Source organism: Anopheles marshallii, chromosome 3 (genome assembly GCF_943734725.1).
Source record: "Anopheles marshallii chromosome 3, idAnoMarsDA_429_01, whole genome shotgun sequence".
In the NCBI taxonomy this organism is placed as follows: domain Eukaryota; kingdom Metazoa; phylum Arthropoda; class Insecta; order Diptera; family Culicidae; genus Anopheles; species Anopheles marshallii.
The window spans coordinates 13,955,086-13,975,574 of record NC_071327.1 but is presented as its reverse complement, the minus strand read 5'-3'; the positions used below and the strand labels follow the sequence as shown (position 1 = coordinate 13,975,574).

Genomic DNA, 20,489 nt, shown 5'->3' with positions numbered 1-20,489 from the left:
CTGGCTGAACGGTAGCTAAACGATGGTGGAACAACCTGTGCCGAACAAACCTTCGCTTAGATTAAACAAACATTTTATACTGTGGCTGTTTGAAACTGGTTGAATAGGTGTACCGAACAATAAATAATGTTTTTCTTTCATTTATCTACAAAACTATCCATTTCCATAGCTTCCACAGTTTTTGAAACGGTCGAAAATGTAATGAGCGAATGTTTAATCGTGCAGTGTATAAGTGTGCCGTAGCTTTGTTTGTGGCGTATGCAGGGAGTAGGCAATGTGTGTAATTACGTTACTAATGAATGTGCAATAATGTTCAGCAGCATTGATAAATTGTAACAGTAAAACCACCGAAGAGAAATTTGTACGCTTCTCTTCCCGAGGGGCAGGCATCCTTCTGTGTGTTTGTGCGACCGAAATTGTTGTGTTCCGTAGCAGCTAACAAGCGTGCACGAGCGCGGGGTGTTAATGTTGATGTCTATTTAGTGCTTGCGTATGTGTGTGAATCTGCGTGCCGTTCGCTTGCAGTGCTCATCACATCTCCGGCTCGGTGGGATAAGTGAATAGCAGCGGGAGGGGTGGAGAGAAAGTGTGAAAATTAAAATGTCCGTTGTCAGCTTAAATAGAATGTTTCGGGGGAAGCTTCGCACGAATACCTGCCGAATTGTGGTGCTGACTTCGCTCGTGTGGCTGTTGATCGATGTGATACTGATAGTAAAATATGCCGACTGTCCCAGCACGGGTGGTGGTTCCAGCTGGCTTTGCAAACGAAACAGTGGAACGTATGATGTGGAGGTAAGTGACACAGTTTTTTTTTTCATTAAATTCCGTTGTTCCGATTGATTAAGATGAAAATGGTGATTGGTTTTCATAAGTATTTAAAAATGGATTGTAGAGGAATTTATAGAAAGAAATTGCTTTTACGGTACATAATGCTCGTGTCCGTTCTATCGACGGAAAAGTTTTATCTGCAGCAGCAACATTTTGCTGCTTTTACGAACAAGTTTATCGATTTATCATTTGTTCTATGCTAAATATGGATGTGAGATAGATATTTTCATCAAAAAGCAACAAATTCAGCAGTGCTCTACTAACGAAAACAAAAACACAGGAAAAACCAGATGGGACATCGTTGATTCGTTTTATCTTTTGGTTGGGAAATGGATGTGATGCTATCGATCACGCCGTACCTTTCGAACCGGAAAGGATCATACCTTTGCGATGGAGTGTAAAGGAATGCGTAGCACGGGTGTGGATATTGAATGTATTTTTAGGTCGCAACATCAGAATCGGAACGGTATCCGGATGTTGGTCCTTTTACGCATTCAAGTTGCGGTACTGCTCAGCAGTCGAGAAAATTACATAAATCAATAACTAAACCCTTTTATCACCGAACATGAAGGTGGAGACTATTAATGTGTGTGTGTGTGTATTGGTACACGAGCCATTCCGTTTTTCGATCTCTATGACTCTAGGAGCCATTTTGATTAATCTAGGAAAGTTTCCCTCTGACCCGGGTTTTGATGTAGTATACGTTTGGGAACGGTGCTACAAGGATCGATGGATAAACAAATCTCGAACTTTATATTTTAAGGTTTGATTGTTTTGTGTCGGACGATGCCGAATAATGCTTTATTCGATTAGTGGTTGGATGAACAAGATGTATATTGATTTAATCAAATAATATGTAAATTTCGCAATGGCAAATTGAATGTACACCAAAGAACAACGGCTTTGATCTCATTGTAAAAACTTTGTCTAGAAACAGAACGATGCAAGATTCTACCCGCTGAGTTCTTCAGATATTTTCTGTTCCGTTCGATGGAAAGTACATATGAAGATATAGGAATGCATCGACAAATAACTTGGTTTGTGGATTTTCGCAAAAGTCAAATAAAGAATTTCTAGGCAAAAAATCTGTTAAAAAGTACCAAGCAGCGATGTGGAAGATTAATACTGTTATATGGGTTAAAATCTCGACAAATCAAAAAAAAAAAAAAGGTCGATATCTATGTACACACCGGGACATTCCTGTGGTCAAGACTGGGTTCAACATCGAATTCAAACTGTAGTTGAATTGAGAGTGGCGTCCGATGTCGAATCTGGAGTCAAATTTAATATCAAATCGGGAGTAGAAGCTGAATTCGGAGTGGACACGAGTGCGGAAGTCGCAGTCAAATCCGACGTCAACTCCGAAGTGATCGGAAGCCGATCCGACGTGGTTCAACTGGGGTTTATTTTGCAGTTAAATTTGAGTTTTCGTCTTTTGGAGTCAAAAAAGAATTACGAATCCTTATTTCCCATCACTTTTATTTCGGGCCCAACAACCTCTAGAAGTCTAGGCCTGCCATTTCTGGCTTTCTGTGACTTTATTTACCCTTAGCTGGATTGTCAGTCCTGCGTTTCGGATAGGATTTTGATGCCGTCCGTTTGTGTGAAGAACGGCGCCGCTACCATCATGCCACCGGTCCGCCCCATCTCCCATCACATTGGACACTTATTATTTCTTTTTAAAATTTACAGTTTTTTGGAACAGAAAGATGAATTTGCATGTGCTGTCCTCAGCATAAAACTTTAAAATTTTTTTTTAGTTTGAACAGTTTTTTTTTAATTTGACACTTCATAGTCCAACATCCTGTGTGCACAAAACGATATTCCTGTAATGAAGGTAAGAATTGAAACAGCTGCACACCAACTGCCCCGGGATGTAAATTTACTTAAAGAGCATTGGTACAAGCATAAAAAAAGAGAGAGCATAAAAGATAAAATGTGCAAGAATCGTAAGCAAACGTGTCCTGTACATTGTCCTTGTTGTGCCAAGATCGGGTGTTGTAGAAGGAAATCTCGTTGCGGTTAGACCGAGCTACAAGTAATGATAATACGCTCCCCTGCACCAACCGTGGCCGGGACGTGCAGAAGCAGAAGCGACCGATGCAGTAAATGTTGATTTCACCGAGAGTTGTATGAGTGGGCTTCACGCGCCAAAGAAAGGTTACGGTTCAAAAGAAGTCCCTGACTTCATTAGCATAAATTATGAGTGGGAAGGATACGTCAGTTGGCTTCGTTCTTGGGGTTTTATTCAACTTCATTTTTATTAAGAAACCTTTTCATTGCGAGCAGCTTATTTTACTGGTCGACGTTTTACAACGACGTTTTTTTGTCTTCTATTTAAAATATTGCATTTAATTTAAGACGTTAACATGAAAATGGAAATGTTGTAGTTACACTTTACTTTCAATAACTTGAGACCTTTGTTCTTCTCTCTTTCAGTTACCTTTGGTTGTGCTTTACGATGCAATGACAAACAAACACTTTTTTTTATAAAAGATTGCCTCTAACACACCACATTTATAATTTACCGGTTGTGTGAATGATGAGTGCATGCAGAATGAAAATTATTAAATTGTTCATCTTTTTATTATAAAGCAAACGAAACACCCCATAAAGCTGTTAGAGAAAAAAACAAACGAATAAAGGCACAATTGCAACATTTTATATGTTCACCTTGCTTGTCGGTGCTCGGTTGTGTGTTGGTGCCAGCGTTTTCGACCATTCAGCATATGCTCAATGGCACCTTTATGCTCGGAATGATGTACGTAGCCGGGCTGCTAGAGGGATTTGAACGTGCCTGTTCGAAAGGACACTCGAGAATGAACTGTTGCACCACTGGCTGCACTCGGTGTCCCGGTATGTGTTTTGGTCGTGCTTTACTGGCCTCTGGTAATCAAGTTATTGCGACTGCACTTGACGCAAAATGCATCCCACCACCCCTCCCCACGCATTAACGCAACCTCCCCTCCCCCTCCCACGGGTGTGGCAAATAGAGACGCAAATGTTTTGCCTTTTAATTAGTGCGGAAATAAAGGTACACATAAACGCACAGTGAATGCATAATTTTACCCGAAGTGTGCACACTGTTGAGCGTTGTGCAGTGCGCATTGGCCATTAACGGGTCGCCTGCAGGCTGTACACGCTCACCAAACCCCGTTTGGCTTGAGCTGACATGGCTTCTCGGCTCACGAGCCCGAGGATTTTGTGCGTCACATACAGGCGGGTCCTGCAGGTGGAATGATAAAAATGCATAATCGAGATGGTAGTTATACGTCTGCTTAACTTTTGCTTTCCAAATCGTAGCATTAAAATGGTTTTGTGTGTGTTTTCACCATCCATGTAAGGCTGACGTTGGTACCGCAATGCCGGTTTGAAGCACTAAACAGGAACAACAACTGTTTAACAAAGCTCCGGATTGTTATTGATAAATAAAATGCTGTTAATTAGCTGTTGTGTTGATCATTGTGTGTGACATATTGTGAGATAAAAAGCGGTTTTTAGGAATATGCTTAGAAGTCACCCACGTGATTCGTTATCTAAAATAAAATTTCACGCCCCTTTCAACTCCATCAGGACTATAAGGCAAAGACAAATGATAAATTGTCACTTACAAAGGCTTTTTTTTAGTAACATAGACATACTTTCATCCTCGCACTGTACATCTGCTGATAATGGTAATCATATTTCAATAATATCATAATTGCACCCTATTACTCACAGAAGATAAAAAGACCGAAGCTAGACAGCTACAATGCTTCATCCGGAATACTTTTCATCGTATTTATCTTTCCCCCTCGTCTTTGTGCGTAAGAAAAAGGGCACAGCGAACGGTTCGCTCTCGCGCGGGTGTTCTTTACGTTGTAGTCACAATTTAGACATGGAGTGACACTATTACTCGTAGCTTCTGAACAGTCAGAGCATGCCTGAGACCGCTGACAGGGGACAGGGCCATGGTTTGGTTGAGATAAAAAAAAAGAACATAAATTTCTGCTTCTGAAAAAGGGCGCTTTGAGATAAAATGACAAACTCGCATCCTTTACACCTGCGCATTCCTGAATGTGCTTCGCAGAAATCGCGCGCACTGATCTCCTGTGTTTGCAAAACCTCGAGAACAATCACAAAACACCAACCACGAGTGGTAGTAGCAGTTAGCGTTAGCGGTAGCGAGTAAATTATGATAATTTTACCCACCCACCCATAAAAGAACCCCACAGCTTTAAACCTCGTCCGTTGTAAAACATTAAACAAGCAGATTAAAAAAGATAGACCAAGGAGAGAGACAAAGAAAGAGAGAGAGAGAGAAAGCGGGGTGGATAAACAAGTACTACGAGGTGGGAAGGGAAGGACAAGCAGAAGGCAGTTCGTCCTTTGTCATTCCGTTTCGTCAGGTGAGCCAGTCAATCGCGAAAAAAAATCTCTGCCTCCATCATCCTTTCATCAATTGTGAAGGTGGAAAATAAAGAAAAAACAGAAGGAATTGTCTGTTATTATAGTGCAGTTATTGTTCACTTGTTGGAAAAAGGTCCTTCGCTGTTAAGGAACATTTTTTCACATTTCGTTTTTAAATGTAATTCCATGCCACATCATTTGCATTGAAGTGTTTTAATAACGAAAATTTATTAAACAAAAAATCAATATGTATACACAATTTTAAATAATCACAAGCACAAATTGTTGCAATAAACAATGGTCCACGTATTGCGTAAAAGTACACGATATGAAACTTTACTGGCAAATTATGTTAAGTTAAGTTTAAGTTAGAACAGAGGCTATCAAAAGATTACAAATTTAATATGTTTTATTATCCACCAAAATTGTATAATCTTTTCTGTTCGAATAAAGTTAATCAACACTGCTCAAATGTGGCGCGAAAATTGTGAAATTATAACGAGACAGTAAAACTTCGAGCACCGTTCGTATCGTGTAAACGAACCTTAACGTATGACTTAAAAGCTAAATAATGTTTAAAGTTGGTGTTAAAGACTCTACGTGTTTCGTTAGCTCTGATCAATCGCAACCTAATCGTTATCGGTTCTTCTTTTATCAGGAAAGCATTTTTTTACAAGGAGGGATTGATAGATGTTTCACTGATTAGGCAATGCAGGAAGACTTATCTTGTCCAAACGAAACCTCGTAAAAGATGGTATCAATTATTCGTTTGTCTTATGCCGGTATTGGTTGCGCTCGGTGGATGATAAGATTAAGAGTATTTTATTATGACTGGTTCGGGCATGGGGTGATTATTTTATGTGCTTTATTTTCGAACCGATTCTTTGCCGGGGACCTCTCACACCCCTCATCATAAATTGATCGTAAATGGGTTGGTGCGCTTACAGTAAGACGGTTTTTTTGTCAGGCAAAATAAAACAGCGCTTGAGAGGTTTGCTTTGAGCGGAGCTGTTCGGTCACAGTCATTCGAAGCTGTAGAAGTGATGCATGATTTAAAATCCTAATGAGCGTTGCAATGTACGATGGTTATCTCCGTCATGGGAACTCCTCAACTAATAACATGGTCGATTAAACTGAAGACACTTGAACACATGTACAAACTGATTATTGAACTGCGTTCGTGGTACAGCACTACAAACGCCTTTTTTATGAGGGCTTGGTCATCTTCTAGCAACTTCACCAAATGACCACACTGGATGTAGTTATTGTTATCATTAAAGTTTAAGGCACACCGTCCATCATTCAGCGACTGCAGTCTAAAACACTTTTGCCCTAAACCCGTTTTTAATAATCACAAAAAGCCTCAGCCCCCAGACTCGGGGCATCGTCAAGGCTACTTCTTAATTAACGAGATCGTATTCTTTAATTAGTAGCTACGCCTAGAACAGCGGGATGCGAAAAGTTTCCTATTCCTTCTCTTTTCCTTTAAAAAGCATCACTGTTTTCGGGTACGTGTTCGTAGTAGCAACAGACCAACGCCACCACCGCCACAGTTGCACACCCTGGTTTCGGACTGAATTTACTCTGAAATATCGTTCGGGTGATTGTCAATTACCATCAACGGGTTGCAAATTGGATTTGCTTCATAAAGTTCATCTTGTTTCTCATTGCAAACCTCCCCCAACCCCCCCCTCACCTAAGCTGCCGTTTCCGTCAAGGGCGAAATGGCAAACGGTGGTGTCGCGCGATCACACGAAATGAGTGAAGTTTTTCATGCCTTCCATCGTTTTGTGCTGGGCAATTGGGCAACGTGGGCCGGGTGATGCGGTCGGGAAAACAATGTTTCGTTTAATTCACCTTCTTTTCTTTTCCCATGATTGCCATTCTTCCCGGTGCCTTTAACTCCCACTGCACTGCAGGGTTCAGTTCATTTGCCGCCAGATGTCACCAGCGTCTGGACCGATGGTTTGGTGCTCGTGTTTTGCTACGAATAGACAAAAATTCAATCAAAACTTTTGCCTGCCGGGTCCGTTCGCTTGTGAACGACCCTCAGTGAGGCGTGAAGTTGAGAAGAATGCGGCACTGTTGACCATTTAATGTGGGCAGCTATGGCTGACCCACAGTGGATGTGCGTTGGCTAGAAATGGAGATCTCGAGGCGTGAAAGGCGAGTCTGCCAAAGTCTTGTTTCGAGTACTTAAATTGCGATAGAAATTGCAATTCTCTGCTACCTATGCACAAAAAAAAGTGTGAGCTTTATGCTTTTCTGAGCTGTGCACATTTTGAAGCAGCTTGAGGAGGACCTGGGAGCGGATGTACGTCACTTTCAGATGTAGAAATGCTAGTAAAATGGAAGTCCAGTGAAGTAGCAAACAACACTATGCTTCCGTTTGAATAGGAACTTTCTGAATTGGAGATGTTGTTTATGTCAACTGATCGTTTAAAACTTTCTTATACTAATTGACAACCGAAAATGTAAAAGAAGTATAACCATAAGCAGGATTGACTATCCAGCTATGGGTAAATATAGTCCAAGTATGCCAGAAATGTCAGGCATCTTGAGGTTGTTGTATTGTATGCTCGTTATGTGTTGTTATATTAATTATTTTACCATCATTTCGAGCAGTGAAAGTTATTAAAAATGTTTTAAAATATACATAGAATAGTGCTTGCAACGTCTTCAATAGTATTGACGAGTGTTTTCAAAGACTGCGATTGAACAACAGTGCGCAACTGCTCAAATTATTTTGCCTAATCGCCCCGCCAGTTAGCATGGGCTTGCAGCGATCTGATAAATGTTCCAGTTCAATACTCAACCAGCAAGAACAATCATCGCACAAACGATGGATGATCGGAATGATGGTACACAAAATGGTAAATTGTATTGTTGAGCTCTTTCATTCTTTCTTTTCGACCACCGACAAGCATCATCATCGTGCTCGTTGATTATTCCGCAGCATTAACTCGATTGACTTACGGCCGCCAGGGTGTAAGATGTGTACATGCCGAACAGTAACCAAAAAAAAAAGGTGGGTGGTTTCTGATAGCGGTGTGGAGCAGCATTGTTGAAAAAAAAACTTTGCCATTCTTTTTTTTACCACGATTTTCCAATTCTACAATTGCACCTGATCGGATGGGTCGATTAATCTCCGTGATGAAAATGGATTTTAAATGGCATTAAATGGGCTATGCTTCGCTGATCTTGATTTAATGGCAGTTTTGTAAGCCAGTTTGTATAAATTGCGGTGATATTATTGCCAAAATAGATATTATTGCTTATTGTTATATTCTTACTCAAAATTAAAATTGTTATTTATTCTTCATAAAAGGATATAACGAAGGATAGAGTACTTTAATGGATGATTATTTCACCTCCACTTTTCTTTTTTTAATAACAATATTTTGGAAAGGTTTTTTATGTTAGCTTCAAGCTTGCTCATTTACATAATTAAATTTCTGTCTTTTTATCTATATTTTTAGTATAAATGCAGTAGAATGTGTTCATTTAATAATGTGTACAATTACACCAAAATGAGGAGTTAATCGCAATGAAGTTAGACCAACATGAGGAAAATTATCCCTACAATAATCTGCTATAATTTTGGGAAGTTTTAAAAAGCATGTTAAGCACCTTTATGTAACGAATTGATGTTAAAATTTAATCCGTATTCTAACAACTAGGTGCGTTACGTGTCAAATGGGATTGAGCGATTGCCGATGTGGTTGGCGATTTATTATAAATGTAACACTTTCCACCGCCCGGGTTCCGGGGGAAGCGTACTAGCTGGTGGGTTACTTTACAGTGGCATAGGAATGCTGATTTCATTAACTCCGTTTTGAGTTTGTTGCCCTTCGGGTGATGCTTTGTGGATGAATTAATGATGCATTTTTGATGCTATGGACACTAATTTATTGCGTCCATTGCGGTGTGTGCACGATGCATTTTTAATTGTAATGTGTTCTGTCGAACTGTATGAACAAAGTACTTACAAAAACTCGCTGCATCGCACGATCATTCGCTGTCCCACACTATGCATAATTGAAGGTGAGATTATGATGGTGCAAGCATGTTGAAGATGTCACAGTTTTGTAAGATAGTATCATGTTAACATGTTCCTAACAATCAAAATCTTCCTTAACATGTTTGATTCATTGTACACTTGAGCAAACACTTTGAGCGCTCCTGCATTTGTACACGTCTAAGCCACATTGAACACACACGCTACAACTTGGGACTTAGTTAAGCTTGCACTTTAACCGATCCATCATTATTTCCTACAATTACAATTCTCTAAAAAAACAATTTTTATCAATAATTGTTGTTAGCAACAAACTTCACTTCTTACAAATACATTTTTTTTAAATTTCACTTCTTCCTAAGATGAAGCTCTGCTTGAACTGACGTGTCTCTTGTGGGTATAGACAATGGTCTGATGTCGTTTGCCCTGGATTGGACGAATTAATGCACCTGTGTAAACAATCTGTCAGTACCAATACGACCTCAGACTTGATCATATGTAAGCAGTTTGTGTGATTTTTTCGTTCCAATACGGCAAAGAGTTCATTATTCGGAGGCTTGTGAACACAAGGTTGACGGCCATTTTATCGATAGATACAGATTAGTTAACAATTGGCCCTTTAAGACGTAGTGTGTACGGTTGTGCGTGCTCTCCGCCATGTTTTGTCGCCGGTTTAGCGTTCAGCGCCTAACTTCTTTGCTAGTGTTGCTCTGCTGCATTGAAGGCTATTACACCGTGGAACCATCCAAGGGCGAGAAAACGCTTCCCGTTCCTGATATTGCGCCACTAACGGAAGTATTGAAGGATCATATCGATAAGTTCAAGCAGTTGCGTGATGATTTGAAGGCCCTGCAGAATAGAAAGGATAGCCAAAATCCGCTCGCGTTCTTCCGCGAAACGATGCGCATCATGGAAGGGCTACAGTCGTTGGGCAAGGAGTTCAAGGATATCCAACACTTGCAAAACGAGGATAACCGAAAGTTCGAAATCGTCCTGGAGCAGATGGATCCCATGTGCGGTCAGGTGAAGCCTCGTGCGCCGTACTTTGAAATTAAATTGCGTTGCAAGTATACCGATTTGGGTGGCAATCCGTACTACACTATCGGGCCGCTTAAGCAAGAGCAGATGAACCGCATACCGTTCGCGTTGGATGTGTACCACGATTTTCTGACGCCGGCCGAAGTGAAGCACGCAAACGCAACGCGCCAAGTCGAGCCAAATGTTCGCCGCCGCCTAAATGCGCTCGTTCCGAATTTGTTCAACGTGGCCGTGCGGGAGGCGAGCGAGAATGGTTACAATGGTTCGAACGTGAAACACCGTGGCTTCAGCATGATCGTCTACGTAAGCTATCGCGCCATAATGATTTATTGTCTAGTGTTGTAACGTTAATTCCTTTCGTTTTTTGATATTTTAGCTGGAATCGTACGTGAATTCGGGCATAACAATATTTCCCGAAGGTATGTTTACGGTGGCACCAACCAGTGGAAGTCTCGTTGTGACCAAAGTGCATCCCTCCATCTGTCCGTCCAGTAATCCTGTGAATGTTATTACCAATTTCAACGTTAACTCTAGGAAAACAACGATGTAAAATGGTTGTTGAGTGTTAAAAAGCAAATAAAACCGTAATGATAATGATTATCGTAGTACGGATTACGTTTGGGTGTTTAACTGACACATCACTATTTTTAGTATAGGAGAAGACCCGATAAGGATGATCACATTACTGCAGGAAGCTAATGTAATTTTGAATTACAAAATCATTCCCAATCTATTGTTAACGATATGCGAGAAATATTTGTTCTGTGTTATTGTTGTTCTGCTGGAATTTTTTGGCTTTTTTTTCTGTTCTACAAATTTTTTACTACTTAATTTATTCTGACATTCAAACAAACTAGTTATAAAAAATTATAAATAAACAAGGTTTTTAGAAAGAACCTTCCTAAATCTCATTGAATTTAAGCCGACCTCCACACAAGGCGAACGTAGATTAAGGTGTGCTTGAAAGTAGCGCCATCTATTAACAAAATTTGGCACTAAACGCGACTGCATCTCGAAATGTACTTTATAGGGGAAAAAACATGTTGCGCAAATGAAAATTTAATGCAACTTGGCTGTTGACAATCAAATAACCTTTACTGACATTGTCCATGACCTTCGAACTTACTTGCTTTACGGGCGCTAAAAAGACTTCGCGGTCTTGGGCATGCCACGGGAGTCCTTTAAATCCGCTCCCGGTCGAGGGCCGTCAGCTGCGCATCCCGACAAAATGTGTCCCACATGCATGTACGTAAAAGAACCAGCTGTTTCGTGGTAATTATTCATTTAAATAGGATCCTAAATTACTCTCTACCGGTCGAATACGTTTCATGCTGGTATTTAGTTAAAAAAAAACGTTTCGCACGCACGCACGATGGAGTATGGCAAACAGTGCGTGGAAATTGAGCAACTTTACAGAACGAAGTGATTTGAAAAATTGAAACATAAAAGATTTAATTGAAGAAGAAAAAGTTTGGCATAAAGCTTTTACGTGCTTTTTTTTTGTTGTTGCTAACTTATACTAACACAACGATGGAAACTTGAACCAACCAACGCAAGAATAGGTTTAGACATGAAAAACGAACGCGAATGTGGCTGGTGTGTGGTGTAGGGAAAAAGTAAATTAAAGAGCAAAACGTTGTGAAATTCATTTTCTCATTCTCGAGCCCATTGGCGTCAACGGCCATACCCCCGGTACGGAGCTTTTCCGTATGATACTCGCGTAAACCTGCTGACGTAGCTGCTCGAAAGAAACACAACTGTTAATGCGAGTCAAGTTGTGTTGCGATGGTCTGCGAAAGCGAATGAAATCGCTGGAAAGATGGGGGGCGAATTGGGAAGAACGTTGTGTAAATCGTTTATTTTCCTCATTGCAATTTCTTTCAATTTGCCTCACACTAAACACTGAAGCCCACTGCAAAGAAATAGCGTTTGGGACTGTCACGTCCGGGATGGAGAGCCTCCGTGTCACCTTAACTAATCAAATTGTGCGAATATTTTGTTATTTTGTGAGAGCGATAAGTAAAATATATCTGCATAGATATTGGTTATTTATTTTAATTATAACTATTGAAATTGATGCTCGATTTTTGCGTGTAAGTCTAACATTTTAATGAAAAGAGTTTTTTTTAAAATTTGAAGTTCTTTTTTTAAGTTTTAAATTTAAAGTGCTTTTAAATTTATTATAACGCATTGACTTTACCGGTGTAATTATGCAAAACGCGTCATATTGATTCCATTCTCTGGAGCAATTTTATCCACATGGATGCTATTCCCGTTTGCCAACGTGTAATATATTACGTTTTGTAATTTAATCAGAACGGGGCAAATCAATCGCGAAAATTCCGGACCATCATCACAACGTGACAATTCCGTAGCATCCTCACGCGTAAGCGACATCTTAACGTGTACGGTGCATAAAACACGATCGGCTGTGTTGATTTTATGTTATTTTCACAGTAAGATTGAAAGCAAACATTAAAAATGTATTGGCATAAGCCTTTACGAGACCCAAGCCCCCTCTTCTCCCCTCAAAACATAATAATAATTCCGTTCATCATTCTAAGCGACAGAAATGGGCCTTTGGCCACGTTTTTGCTGTCTGCGGGCCACTAGGTTACACATCGTGTGGAGCCCGTTAAACATTTTTATTTGCATTTCAGCAGCCGGCGGGCTGTAACAATTTTATTTCAATTTCTTCCGTCATTGATGAGTCGCGCGACTTGGTGGGCTCGGGAGCCACTAACAAAACGGGAACTGCCGCGCGTACGCAAAACCATTCATCTTTTTAAATAAAATTTATCACCATAAACTTCTGGCATCTCGGGCGCGCGCGCATTTTTTTTTATTTGTTGCTCGATTGCTTTTCACTTGCGGGACGCGATTCGCGATTGCCGTAAATGTTTCCCGGTTTTTGGTCGTGGATGCCGGTCGGCAGGCAGCCCCACGATACCGCCGCGGTGCAAGATTTATTTCGTTCGATTTTCATTTCATTCGACTATAAAAGATGCTTTACTTGCTACGAGCACCACACCGCGCGCCTGGGTCGCACTGTCGCGTTTCGTGAGTGAAATGTGGGGCCCATGGAAAAGTGAAAAGTGTTTTGTCAGATTCTTCGTGCGCGAGGGGGTTTTTTTTTTGGCCCTCTTCCGTAAGCAATTTACCCAATGTGACTTTAGATCGCAGGACGGCGCATCAATTGCTGCACCGCCCGAAAACGAGATGAAATGATGGCCGAAAAGCTCTTAGGCGTAAACGCGACAATTTCATTTTATCGTTCGTCAGCATTCGCCGAGTGTGCTGCGAATGTCATTGGCGCTACCATTACAATAAACATTTATATAGTGATCAGGCCTATTAGAATGGATTTGGTGATGGAATGGCTGCAGAGTGGTATCGAAAGGCTCAAAGCTTAACATAGTTTCGAATATTTTTTGCCCTGGAACCCGGGAATAATGTGGAGTAGCTTTAGGGGATGCGAATTGTTTTCATTTTCTGTGTTATTTTCGCTATCTGAAAAATAGATCCGCTTGTGTTGATTGTCTCCGCTGATATTGAATATTGCCATCATACATACGGCTATTTGTGCATGAAATGCCAGAACTTTTACAAACGTAAATATTCCATTTCATGCTTCAATTTAGTTTGCAAAGTTATTGTTACAACTTCTTGTTTACAGAACCGTCAACACTGCCGGCATGTATTGTTATATTTCTTTGGGGAAATGTGTAGAAGCAGTTGTTTGTAGATGAATGAATTGGCTGCCCCCTGTATTGTTAGAATTTTGTAGGTTTTCTGTTCATTTCCCACACCGACCGGCAGTGGAAATTTATGTTTCGAAGCGCACCAAATGCTTCATTATTCCTGTCCATTATACTTCAGTTGTTGTTTCTGGTTTCGCTTTCGCATTTCCCTTCGAGGTGGGAGGTGTCATTTATGTCTTTTTTTTTAGTGAGTTTTGGAAATGCGCAAATCGCACAGATCCTTTCTTCCGCGTTATGATGTAATTTCGTCCGTTTGGCGAAAGTTTGGCGTTGGTAAATTTACGTGGGAAATGTAACCGTAAACCGTACACAAAAGGTGGCAGTTTCGGTGTGTGTGTGTTTTGCACATGGAAGATTGTGGGGGAAAAGAACGATGAAAATACATTAACGCCCCATAAAGGTGGCACGAAACATAGCTCGCAAAAATGCAAAACTCTTGCCGTTAATGAGTTCCGGAATTATCCGGAACAGTTGTAATGTCAATGTGGATTAAGTTTTAGGGGTTTATGGTGTTTTGTATTGTTTTTCTTTTGCATAAAATGCAATGTATTACTCACTTAGTGAACTGCAATCAACTTGATTAATGGATTAACCGTGAAGGTAGATAAGTTTCGCTGAAAATCCTTCGTCAAAAGTTGCCCAAACGAGCTGGACCTCAGTGTCTTTTTTTGTTTGCATCACCCACTTATCGACGGCAGCGCCCTCTATCGGAAACACGGCCGAACAAGAATTTGCCGATACTATCTATATTCACCGAATAAATCGGCGTATCTCTAACCAGGGTGCAATATTATTTATGTTTAAAGTTTTGCCTTCGAATAATGCAAAGCATTTCGTAATGTATTCAGCATTTTTGGAAGACTTGGAAACAAAAAAAAAACGGAACGTTACTCTATGTCCATATATCCAGCAATGCTGTTTTGGTTCAGGATCGCTCACTGAAACACAATACACGTATGCCGACACAACAAAAAGGCACGTTTTGGCCATAATTAGATGATGTTTATTTAGTTCATTAATTAACGTGCGTTTGGGTTCCGCCGTTTCTTCCGTTGAACAAATTCATTTCGTCTAAGATTTCCATCTTTCGTCCATGCTGGATATCGATTCGCCAGTAATACTGTAACAGTAGAGCTATATGTTGTACGTTTTACTTTGAGATGATGGCGATAAAATGGCTTTCGTCGGAAAGACTTTGAGATTATACAAATGGACAAGAAAATTCTAGCCGTTAGCGTCAACCTTACAACTCTTTTCTGTTAGATAAACTATTTCGCATGGTATGTGAAGCATTGAGTGCAGTTTAATCGTGGCAAAATTGACATTGCAATGCAATCAACGATTCTTCGCACTGTGGCAGAAGTAAGGCGGACTGCATTTGCGTCGGTTTATTAGGTTACGCGCAACGACATTGAAGCAGATGGAAACTAGAGCAAAAGCAAGGCCCCCATAACCTTGGTTACAGTGGGGCAGCAGCGCTATGATGAGAACTCATCTTCTTGCACCGGCATATTGCTTAACAGCCCTCGGACAAAACTGTAAGCCAGCGAACGGGTGAACATGCTGAGCGTAATCATAGCGGGGCAATAGGGAACACAGTGCTACGCAGTCATTATCGACTGCCTTTGCTCACTTTTTCTCAGCATAGGAAAGCATTTCTTCTCACGGGCTTATTTTACTCGTGGGTTGTGATTTGCACTGGTAACACGTTTCATTTTATTGCCGTGAAGATAACGCTACTAGGAAACGTCATGCGACAGCAAACCTCTGATCTAGCGGCAAAATGTATTGCATGCGCATGACACTATGCTGTTGCCATGATTAGCGCGAATAGTACAAAATCCTTAACGTTTTCTACCAGTATTGCAAACAATAAAATGCAGCCCGGCACGTTCGGCGTTCGGTTATACATTGTAAGCCGGCCAGTGTGCTGCAAAACCTCGGTAACGGCACAGACAGCTTGGCGGCAGCAAAGCAGACACGAGAATCCTTTTATGTCCCAAATGAGGGTAGTTATCACCTAACCCCCGGTGCTCAAGCGTCGCAATGATGGAGTTTAAATTTGCAATATTGCTCATACCTTTCACATTTTCTTTGGCGCTTGCCAGCGATACGAAGCAGCAGCAGGGTAGTTTGGTGGTTTTTATCATTTTCCGAGACACCCCTCTCCCACCCCCCCCGGATGGCATTGTGGGCCCAGGGTTGGTTTTGTTCACTTTCTTTGTTCCATTCTTCTGGGCTGAAACGGCGAAAAAGTGTGGGTCTAAAATTCGAAGCTTAACCCACAAAGCGAAAACAAAAAGAAAACAAAATCCCAAAGCAGTACGGATAATTCCCTAATGAGTGATAAAAAGCTGTACTTTATGCTTTGCTTTTACACGTTTTCGCAACAAAGGAAAGCTGCAAACAAACAAACAAAAAAAAAACACACATCAGGCTCGAAAAGTCGTTCGATGAGTGTGAGAATGGGATGAGCTGCTTCCGATCGTAATGGGGGAAGTTTTGGGTATGGATCTAATGCTACCGTTGGGGATGATGGTGCTCCACTTGTGTGGTGTGTGTTATGGTTCCAACCTTCGGCTATGGTGGATTGGGGCAGTTTTGCAGTATTATGGCAAGCTTTTTCGTGTATTCTGGTGGTTCTTCTTTAGGCACACAGAAACGTACTGCAAGGATGGTGTGTGTACCCGATTTAAGCCAACCCAACCGGTACACTAAGGATTATGTCGACATACGTGGAATGATTTAGTGTAGTGTTGGGTAATTCCGATTCAGATTCATGAATCTGAATGAATCTTTTAACTGAATGAATGAATCTGAATCTCTATTCTCTAACGAATCTCTAATTTCTCTAATGAAATGAATCGAAATAATGAATCTAAATCTCTATCTAATCCTCAAAGCTTCATGAATCCTCAAAGATTCATGAGGCCTCAGAGATTCATTAATACTCAAAGATTCATGAATCCTCAAAGATTCATGAGTCCTCAAAGATTCATGAGTCCTCAAAGAATAATGAGTCCTCAGAGATTCCTTAGAGAGTCGATTCCTGATTTGAATGACTTCTCGTTAAAGATTCATATGAATGAATCTTCGCAAAAGATTCATTAAACACATCACTAATTTAGGTGCATAATTCTGATTGTTTGTGCAGGATAATGCAAGTTTTGCTAATTTAATTGTAATTTAATGATAATTTTTTTAACAATATTTTATTAAATGAAAGGTAGTGAAGCTTAAGTAAGTAGTAGTTCATGGAATTAAAATTATTTGTCGAATAGGAAGATCAGTATATTAAAGCTCCATTGTTCGGTGGACTGTAAATGGTATCAGCGTTTTGTTCCCAACAATAAGCGAACAATAGGAACGCGCGAAATTAATAAACAAATGGAAAGCATCAAACGATAATTGATGGGATTATAAACTTTGAACGCGCCGTACAATACTTCCGACTAATTAATTGAAATGCGAACGAACGCACAGCGGGACAAATAGGCATCCGGTGCAACTGCAACTGCCCGAAAATGGGAGAAACGCACCGAAGGGATTAATATGGCACCATCCTCGTTTCGGGCATCCATCCCTTGTTTACAATGATGGACAACAGCTTGCGGCAGCGATGACGGCACTGCAAAACCGGATGAATCGAGATGCACAATAGGATAAAAAGTCAACAATATGATGGTGGGTGCGTGTGTACCTCCCCCTTGTTGCATGATGGCACACATCGGCAAAAGCCGATCGCAAATGTGCCGGTTTCGAGTAGGAAAAGTGCCTGCTCGGTTAGCAGGGAAACGTTGTACGTACACAGGTGCATTTGTACATTCTATTTCATACGGGAAACATATTGGATCAACTCTAATGTGCACAGTTTTTCGAACCAAAAAACAGAAGCAAAAAATTTTGTTCGGTACGCGAACAGTCAACAACAAGCGTAAGCGTTTTTGCCGTAAGACGGATGCGCCGGAATCACGAACTCCGAATGCATCAAACCGATGCATCTCCGACCGGGGCCGGGGCACACTGATGCAACTGTTTATCATTGTCAATATTGTGGCTTGATGACGGTAGGATGCGCCGCTTGTTATGGCACGATTGCATTCTGCCGTGCGGGCCCCGGAGGTTGGCGCGATATCAAATAGGTAGAACCGGCGGTGACAGAGGTGCACCGTTGTCACTTGGCTGGTGAAGCGGTGGTGGCTAAAGCTGCATTTGCTTCGACCGCACAAAAGCAAGTGGAAGCCTTTTGTTTGTGTTAAGCGTTTCACAAAATTGAACTATTGTGTTTGGGTGCGGTGCGGAATTTGCAATGATGATAGTTAAAGATGCGAACCTTATGCTGAAACCGGCGAGCCTTTCCTTCGCCCGCAGAAGATGAAAGGTTCTCCGGGAAGAGGATGATTGCATCGATGCCATTTCACTGTATGGTATTGAATCGAGAAGAAGACCTTTCCGGAGCACTTTGCATGCATAATGGCAGACACTGTGGGGTAGAATTTCACGTCTTCTGTTGTTTGTGGCTCTTACATTTCTTAAAGACCGACTTTTCAACCTAACCTATAGGATTGATTTTATGTATTATTCACCTTTCGATGGGTCTACTCAGGGTTTAGTAGGGGGGAGGAGTGTTTTCCAGTACTTGCAGTACAGAAGTTTTAATTATCTGCACATCAATTAAATGTTACAGTAATCCCAAACGGGCATAAAATGGCAGTTGTGTGTTGTTGTACGGACCAGCAGATGGATTGCGTACATCGTTTCGATTCGGAAACAATTACTCTACCATGAACAGCTGCCGCATTGCAATCGATATTTGTGCCCGGTCCACCAATACCAGTGTGATGTTGGGTTGGATATTGCTACGCTTGCACATGCAACACGCAATTCGATATGCAATAAATAGTTTCATACGGTGTAAGTTGCTTAACGTTCCGTGTTGGAAAGTTTCTCTATCCCTAATGATCAAGAGGCTAATTTCAGCTTTCCACAATTATTTATATATCTCCGTGCTATCAGACGGTGACAATTGTCTCGGAGACTTTTTCGATGAAATGCGATGAAAAGTCCATATGTTAAAAACGGCTTCCCGTTTTCATCGCGTGTATGAAGTAGCTCAATTTTGGCTGGTGTTCTACTGTCATTTGTTCATAAACACAAGTCATTTCAAGTTTAAAATAAAATTAATTTTAACTGTTTAATAAAAATTATACATCCACAAGCCGGCTTGTTGAACAAACAAATGAGCGCAGAAATGTCTCGGAGAAACGTAGCTGTTGTTGATTGTTGCGTAAATGTTGCAGGATTGAGCTTCTTTATGAAAGTCTCGAAAAAATTTAAAAAAATCATGAAAAATGAAAGAATTAAAATGAAAAAGTGAAAACTTAAAAAATAAAATAAAAAAATCAAAATGAAAAAATGAAAATGAAAATGAAAAATGATTGAAATGACTTGTTTTTGTGGATATAACTTGTATTTATGAACAAATGACAGCAGAACACAAGCCAAAATAGAGCGCGATGTAAATGGGAAACGGTTTTTTATATATTGGCGTTTCATCGCATTTCATCGAAATAGTCGCGGAGAAAAAGTCTCCGAGACAATTGTCAAAGTCAAAGTTGGCAAAGTCCACGTAGGTCTTGGCCTGGTATTCTGCACTTGATGATAAGAGTTTCATCATGCGTTAATCAATAAGTCGCAATTCGCATCCTTTTATACTCTGCTGGGTAACAAAAGAGTAAAATCCCAAAATATCTTGATGTGTAACATTCTCCAACAATAACTCTCTACACAAAGCACAAACGAACGTGGTTAGCACAGGAGTGCACTCTAATGTTATCAACCCTGTGATGGCTGCACCGGGATATGCAGACTGAGTAAACTAATTAATGAAGATTTACCAACCAATTTTGTTACGAAATTGTCCCTTCCAGCGTGCAAAGCAACGACTTCTCATCGTTGGCATCACAGCTGAAGTGGCCATGTGTGCATCTTAACGAAGTAACGCAAGGTGAATATATTGGGCGCGTGAAAATAAACGTTATCTACTTCACAAAATTTGACCCCGTAGACGTAGACTGCGTATTTGATCTTTATCATCCCTACCTGGAATGGTTCTGAATAAACGTACCTTCAATTTAACGCCACACATGGAAATGCACCTGGGACGGCCGGTATTGCACTGCGAGCTTTTGCGTTAGCAACACACTTTCTTGCCTTCCAGCAACGGCAAAGGTCGGGTGCCGTGTCATGCCGAGCTATCTCGAAGATTGGATTTATTAAATCAGCACAGTTTCGCCATCGTCGGTACACTTCGTCGGCTGACAGGATGCGTTAACGCCTCGTTTTCTTAGTAAATTCCACCGCTCTACCCCGTCTACCTGGTCCATGTCACACGTGTGCTCCGAAATGGCCTATCACTGTTCCGCCGTAATCTCTTCGCAGCACGGCGTTGTGGT

General features: G+C 40.9%; 1 protein-coding gene across 1 annotated transcript in view; it reads left to right on the top strand.

Moving 5' to 3' along the window:
* The first annotated feature begins 600 nt into the window (after positions 1-600).
* LOC128715566 (polypeptide N-acetylgalactosaminyltransferase 5) overlaps positions 601-20,489 on the top strand; it is a 38,794-nt gene continuing 18,905 nt past the window's right edge. Inside the window, exon 1 of the mRNA XM_053810472.1 lies at positions 601-792. Coding sequence (XP_053666447.1) covers positions 601-792 — 192 coding nt within the window. The remainder of the gene's footprint in view (positions 793-20,489) is intronic.